The 7939-nt window shown below is 30.8% G+C and overlaps 1 protein-coding gene across 1 annotated transcript in view; it reads right to left on the bottom strand.

The window, feature by feature from the left end:
* Positions 1-1954: 1954 nt before the first annotated feature.
* LOC127958995 (arf-GAP with dual PH domain-containing protein 1-like) overlaps positions 1955-7939 on the bottom strand; it is a 17214-nt gene continuing 11229 nt past the window's right edge. Inside the window, exons 7-11 of the mRNA XM_052557993.1 lie at positions 6813-6896; positions 5631-5693; positions 5311-5382; positions 3412-3640; positions 1955-3338 (exon numbers count right to left, since the gene is read on the bottom strand). Of these exons, the coding sequence (XP_052413953.1) occupies positions 3310-3338; positions 3412-3640; positions 5311-5382; positions 5631-5693; positions 6813-6896 (477 nt within the window). The 3' untranslated portion in view covers positions 1955-3309. The remainder of the gene's footprint in view (positions 3339-3411; positions 3641-5310; positions 5383-5630; positions 5694-6812; positions 6897-7939) is intronic.

The following is a 7939-nucleotide window of genomic DNA, read 5'->3' as shown; positions in this document are numbered from 1 at the left end:
TTTATTCTGTAGAAACTGTATATTCTATGTCCCTTCACCAACCCTACACCTAACCCTAACCCTCACAGGAAACTTTGTGCATTTTTACTTTCTCAAAAAAACTCATTCTGTATGATTTATAAGTGTTTTGAAAAATGTGGACATGGGTTATGTCCTCATAAGTCACCCTCTCCTTGTAATACCTGTGTCATACCCATGTCATTATACACACACACACACACACACACACACACACACACACAGACACACACACACACACACACACAAACACACACAGAGTGTCAGTGGTTCTAAAGAGGAATAACGTTGAGCATAGAGCAAAATTGAGTTGAGCAACAAGAAGAGGCTAAACTATTGGGAGATGACTGATAGTAGACTGTGTTGGGACAAACATGTTCAGAAACTGTTAACTAAAATGGGCAACACTTCGGCTGTTATAAAAAGATGTGCAGAATATTTGACACCACAGATTGTTAAACACGTAATTTATGCATAGTTTTATTCACACCTTGATTACTGCTCTGTGGTTTGGTCCAATACTTCATCAACTAATATAAAACAACTACAAGTTCTCCAGAATAAAGCTGCACGTCTGGCTCTCTCGTGTGGGTTTAGATCACATGTTGACAGAATGCATGAAAGCCTCTCATGGTTTAAAGTAAAAAATAGATTGGGGTATTCACTAATGGTATTGTTATATAATCTTATAACAAACAAAACACCTTTTATTTACATGCAAAACTCTCCTTTAGTACACATACACATTATTATCCAATGAGGCATGCAGTAGGAGGTAGTTTTATTAGTAAAAACCAAATCAATTCAGCGTTCAGTAAGGTATAGAGCAATGTGTGAATGCAACTCTCTCCCAAATACTATTCAACAATAAAACACTCTGTATGGTTTCAGAAAATCACTTAAGAAATATTACCTTCAAAGAAACATATACAGTTAATATTCATTTAATTTAAGGAGATACTGTTATAGGGTTCTTAGTTCTTAGTTTTTTTTTTTTTATTATTGTTTAATTGTTAATTTAAATTTAATTTATTTAATTGAACAAAGCAAAGCTGACCTCATACATCATTCCCTCTTGAAAGATCAAAGACAATTTTTTTAAATAACTCATAAATATTTTAAATAATCTATAAATAACTACAGTAATTTATGACTTAATTTCGAATTTTGGATGAACTAAACCTTTAAGGTGAAAAACTTACAATATCTTTTAAAGTATATATTTTCTATGCATTTATTTTTTATATTAAACCTGTGCAATAATCACTCTGTCTAAACAGCATCTTGATATGTCACACCTGTGAGGTGGATATTATCTTGGAAAAGGAGAAGTGCTCACTAACACAGATTTAGACAGATTTGTGAACAATATTTGAGAGAAATAAACCTTTGTGTAAATAGATCTTTGAGTTCAGCTCATGAAAAATGGGGACAAAAACAAAAGTGTTGCATTTATAATTTTGTTCAGTGTATGGTCATATATTATATTGAGATAATGCTGAAGTTTTTATTTATGTATTTTATTTTAATTTGAAAGTTTAAGTAATTTTTTATTTATTTATGTATTTTCTGTTTTATTTTGAGTTTATTTTTTGTATTTTTTTAGTCATTTTTTGTTAGTTTTTTTTTATATATTTTCTGTATTACATTTTGTTTTTATACACATTATATTACTTTGTAAAAAGCTAAAATAAATCAAGTAAAATCTCAGATATATAATAATATATTTTATTAATTATATGTAACAATAATTTAAAGGCTAATAATAAAATATTAAAATAAAATAAAAAGAATACAATTAATCTTAATCAAAATATAAATAAATACGTTTGTTGTATTCAATTTCAGTTACTTTAGCTTCAACTAACAAATGTTTAACAAACCCATTCTTATTTTGGTCAATCACAAAAGAAAATAATTTCATCTCAAATCAATATTTCATGTGCACTTATTTATTAAAGCTGATAATGTACGGTACATTATCTAAGTCCCCAAAAACAAACCTGTGGTAATACCACCATGATACGTGTTTGTTGGTGAACATTCACTAACTCTTATCTGAAACAAATCGGAAGAAAAACAGCTGAATAGCATCATAACCTGAAGGAGACAGCCTGTGATTATTACACCATTCATATCCATATCCTCAAATCTGTAGAATATTCTAATGCATTCTTCAACAGATGCAGTCTGGCTGAAATCAAGAATCATACATACACAATGCAATTTAATAATTACACATATATATAATTACATAGATGCTTAGTTTGCATCAAAATATTTAGACCTAAATGTAGTATTTATGTATTTGAAGTGCAGAAAAAAAATAAACAAATGTGATGCATTCTGTATTTGTCAGTTCAGGTCGGATTTCTGAATGCAAAAATCATAGTTTATTAATAAATATTTGCATCTTTTTTATTTAATTTAATTAAGCAGCTCTTTCGAAATGCAATTTATTGTAATATGCATACATTTGTGAATTCAATCACATTTATGCAGTTAAGCTATTTAAACGAATTGGATTTATTAATAAATATATAAACCTGGTTATAAACACATCACAGAATTTAAATGTATGTATGACTGACAGATATGCATCACCTTAAGTCTATTAGGTTTGTTAATGCTAAACCTGTATAAAATCCTAATTTTATATGCAATTCAAATGCATACAGTAAATCTTACATTTAGGCTTAAATATAGTGTGTCTATAGACTAAGATAAGGAGAACTCTCACTAGTCGCATTCATTCAAGGGAACTTGGTTTTCAGCCGATAATCTCAAAATGGCCAAATATCGGCCGATATATCAGTTTATGGCTAATATCAACCCTATTCTGCATAAAAAGAAACCGTGATGAGCGCATGCATCTTGATCTGTGATGTGCTTCCACCTAGTGGAGGAGGAGGAATCAAGAAGTGTGTTTCTGATGTGTACAGATCATCAGACATACAGACAGCAGAAGTAGTAAATGATCAAGAACTGTGAAGGAAAGCTCCAGATGATCAGAAAGTCCCCCTGTGTAGTGTCTGAGGATCCACTAAGACTCAAAGTCCAGTAAATAACATCAGTCGAAACGCACTGTGGTGTGTAGTACTTGTGATTAAATGTTATGTTACATCATTCACATGCCATGTTTATACAGTAGCTCGGCTGACGCTGCTGTGGTTCTAGACGAGCCTCACGATGAAGCCGTGTTCAGCACAGTCCGGTCAGTGCTAGGTCAAGAGAGGAAGGCTCGCTTCACGAGACACTGTCCAGTCCGTCGCTCCTGCTTCACAGACAGCATCAAGGCTTGTGCTTGAAATGAGCCTCGACTGCAGAGAGAAAGCGAATGCAGTCAGTCGACGCCGATGCGTTTCTTTCTATTGTTTCGGTGTGTTTCTGTACCTGCGTACTCCTGCGGCATCATGGGACGGTTGACGACTCTCTGAAAGGCTGCGATCCAGTCCTTCTGCTCCGCCTCGGTCTCACAAGCAAACAGGAACTTCCTGTCCGGCGTTCCAATGGTGATCCCGTACTTCCAGTGGTATCCCTGGATCGAGGCCGGAAGCCCAGAGACCACGGTGTACCTGTTCTCCTTACTGCCGATGAACACCTCGCCGCGTGCGTACGCATCCTATCACAGGGAAATAATGCAATGCAATGCAATGTAATGTAATGTAATATAACAATTAAAAAAATTAAATATATGCATAAAAATATTAGATTATATTTCTTTACGTTGCATAAGTATATGATAAATATACTACTATATATAACATATACTAATATAGTAGTAAAATATAATATAATAATATTTAAAATAATTTTTTTTTATTTTTTTTTTATTATATTTTATTACATGTTTTTATTTTACATGTAGTACTACATGTCGCCTACTAATTTAAGATAACCTAATAAAATAAATCAGTAATTGATATTGTATTATATATTAAATTATATGATCTAATCTAATCTAATACAATATAAAAAAAAACATAAATGATAGAATATTATATTTTACTCAAATTAATGTAACATTAACTAATAAATAACTAAATAATATATAATGTAAGTTATATTAATATTATAATATATTAGTTAAATAAATTTAAATAAATATATTTATACAAGTATTTACATTTTTTAATTGTAGTACAAAATCGAATATACTAATATAATATAATATAATATAATATAAAACCTTAAATACAATTTTAATATATATATATATATATATATATATATATATATATATATATATATATATATATATATATATATATATATATATTTATTTATATTTATATTTATATTTATATTTATATTTATATTTATAAAAATATTAGTTTAAATTTCATTATTTTGCATAAGAATATTATAAATATACTACTAGATTTAACATACTAATATAGTAGTAAAATATAACATAAAATATTTAAAATAATCTATTTTATTTTCATTTTTATTTTCATTATATTCTATTTTTTTTGTGTTAAATGTAGTACTACATGTCACATACTAATATAAAATAATCGAATAAAATAAATCAATAATTTATATTGTATTATATTGAATTATATGATCAATCTAATCTAATCTAATACAATATGAAAAACACAAATAAATGATAGAATATTATATTTTACTAAAATTCTATTTGATCATACTTTATGTAACATTAACTAATAAGTAATTAATATACAATGTAATGTAATTAAATAAAAGAGAATCAAATATAATAAATAAATAATTAAATAAATATATTTATACAAGTATTTACATTTTTCCTTATATTATATTTTATAATTATATAATTTAAATATATATTTTATGTAGTACAAAATCTAATATACTAATATTATATAATGTATTAACAATAAGAGAAAATATAAATGTAAATAAATATTTTTTTTATTTTATTATATTCCATTATAATATATATATATATATATATATATATATATATATATATATATATATATATATATATATAATGTAGTACTACATATTATATAATAGTTATATTATCAACATAATAAAAAAGTTTACAAAAATAATTATAGGATATAACATTTTATTTAATAAAGATGATATTGAAAATTATTGAAAATATTAATATGATCAGATTTTATTATTTAATGTACTAATATAGTAATATAATAATATAATATAATGAAAACGATATTTTATTATACCGTATGTAACATGTTGTACTATATTTAACATGTACTATTATAATAAAAATACAAATAAATGACATTTTACATAAAATAAAAAAACGACTAAATATGAACTTGTGCTCACCAAAGGATCTTTAAAGTACATCAGTCTCCTATCATCCATGGTGAACCATCTTTTCTTAAAGCCCTCCGTGTGCTAAAAGAGAGAGGACTCCAGCATGAATCAGTGTGAAGAGATGATGTCCAGTCAGCAGGTCAGTATCATCCCTGAGGACTCGATGTTGTGAAGATGACCAGCTGACTGGACCTTATCTTACCAAATAAACACAGAAAAGCATCTGAATCATTGATTTCACTTCCAATGATTTATCCTGCATGAAGAAAACTCGCATGATATGATGGACTTCCTCTCTTTTCTGAATGTGTGCTGAAGCAGACACGCACCCTTGGGCCTGTTTTCTCCATGAAGCCCTCCTTCATGAAGTTCCTGGTCAGTCTGGGCACCAGCTACACCAAAACCAAACACAGACAACAAAAAAACATATCAATAATACAGCACCGTTTGGATGCTCTTTAAACATGCACAGATATTAAACATGTTCATAATCAATCCTTTATTCTATATCAGCTTTAACAAATGTATAAGATGCAATACTAGGCACAATTAATGCAATAAAAATAATTTCATAATGCATTATAGATAAAGGCTTCAAGTCAAGTTTACCATAGTTTTCTATAGTTATCCGTATTAAAATAGTTAAAAGTGTGCTTTAAAACAATTCTAAAGCTTTAAAATCAGTCAAAAGTTTTTGAATGTTTCTAAAGAAGTCTCTTCGGTTCATCCAGGCTACATTTATTTTATAATAAATAAAAACAATAAAAATTGTGAAATATTATTACAATTTAAAACAGCTGTTTTCTGTGTGAATTACCGTTTATCTGAAATAGAAATCTTTTGCAACATTATACATTTCTTTATCATCGCTTTTGATCAATTTAAAGCATTCTTGCTAAATAAAAGTATTGTTTTTTATAATTTATTTCCCAAAAAATAAAAAAATACATATTATACTGACTCCAAGCTTTTGAATGGTAGAGTGTGTTACAAAAGCTTTTAGTTTCAGATAAATGCTGATATTTGGATTTTTTACTCAAATGTTTTAAATATTGATAATAATCAAAAATGTTTCTTGAGCAGTAAATCATCATATTATTCTGATTTCTGAAGATCATGTGACACTGAAGACTGGAGGAATGATGCTGGAAATACAGCGGAGCATCACAGAAATACATTACACTTTAACACAGATTCACACAGAAAACAAATGATTTTAAACAGTAAAATATTTCAGAATATTACTGTTTTTTTCTGTATTTCTGATATAAAAAGCAGGCTTGCTGAGCAGAAGAGATGTCTTTTAAAAAACATAAAAAATCTTAATATTCAAAAACTTTTGACTGCTAGTGTATTCTCTGAAAATGTTTTTTTTTTTACTATTATTCTCTGCTGTTTAACTAAATTGTATTTGTTTTTAACAAGATTAAAATGCAGAAGAAGAAAATGTTCACAATAACTCATAACTCATTTTTATGTGTGAGTTGCTGGAAGAAATGTGATTCACATACGTCCTCATCATTAGCTCCGGGAAATGCCACCTTCTGGTAATGAAAGCGGGCTGCTCGGATCGCCATGAACCAGTCCACCATTTCCTGCACACACACACACACACACACACACACACACACACGCACACTTCACACTTCAGTTTGAGCTCCACACATGAACATATCTCTCCATCTCTTCTGAACACCTTCAGTAGATTAAGCTCTCACTCTTCCTCTTTATATCTCGAGATGTGATTAGTGTCAGGTTCTGAGGAACGATAAATGCTCGTCTGCATGATGAAGCGCAGCGTGTGGTGAAAGAGGAAGAGTGTTTTTAGAGCTCAAACCCCTGATGTTTGTGCTGGAAGTGTTATATTGACCAACACAGCAGAACATCATCTGCTCCAGCACACACAGTTTACACACATCTGATTACTTCTTTATTTTTATGGTTTTAAAGTTCAATTCAGTTTTAATCTGAGTTCCCTCTATGAACCCTGTGAAGGATGCACCATTATTCCAGTTGGTAACAGTTAACAATAAAAGTAAGATATGGGTAAACGTCTCTAGGTTACGTATGTAACCCTAGTTCCTCGAGGGAACGAGACGCTGCGTCGAAACGCTTTGGGGAACGCGTTTAGCATGAGCGTCTCTATCTCTATCTAATCTGTCTTATAGAAGAGTGTGACGTCTCGGGCGAGGTGACGTAAGCGACCAGGAAGCTATAAAGGCACGAGCCGCACAGCTGGCTTCAGCTTCTGCATTTTCAGCAAGCGCTCTGTGTGTGCATGTCATTCTGTCTTGTCAGTCTTATTTATTGTTGTTTGTCACTATTAGCTCCTCAAAAAGTAAGCATTAGTCAAAGAGCAAAGCTAAGACGAGACATCTGAAAGGCGAATCCAGATCGCGTTTCAGATTGTGTGTTCATCACGAGTGAGAATACACGGTCTGTGTGTGGTCTGCCTGGGATTGAGGCACGCTGTTTCGGCTCTTGAGGGAGCAGACTGCCTGCACTGGTACAAGCCAGTGTGGACGCTTCGATCCCGGAGGACTCTCTCGAGGGGGAGTCTTCGCCAGCGTTCCTCGCGGTGTCGGTCCTGCTTTCGCCGAGGCGGAGCGCCGCCTGCACTCGCTGGGTTCGCAGATAA

The sequence above is a fragment of the Carassius gibelio genome, chromosome B6 (assembly GCF_023724105.1).
Source record: "Carassius gibelio isolate Cgi1373 ecotype wild population from Czech Republic chromosome B6, carGib1.2-hapl.c, whole genome shotgun sequence".
Taxonomy (NCBI): Eukaryota; Metazoa; Chordata; class Actinopteri; order Cypriniformes; family Cyprinidae; genus Carassius; species Carassius gibelio.
Note: the sequence above shows the minus strand (reverse complement) of the source record. Positions and strands in the feature narration are given on the sequence as shown.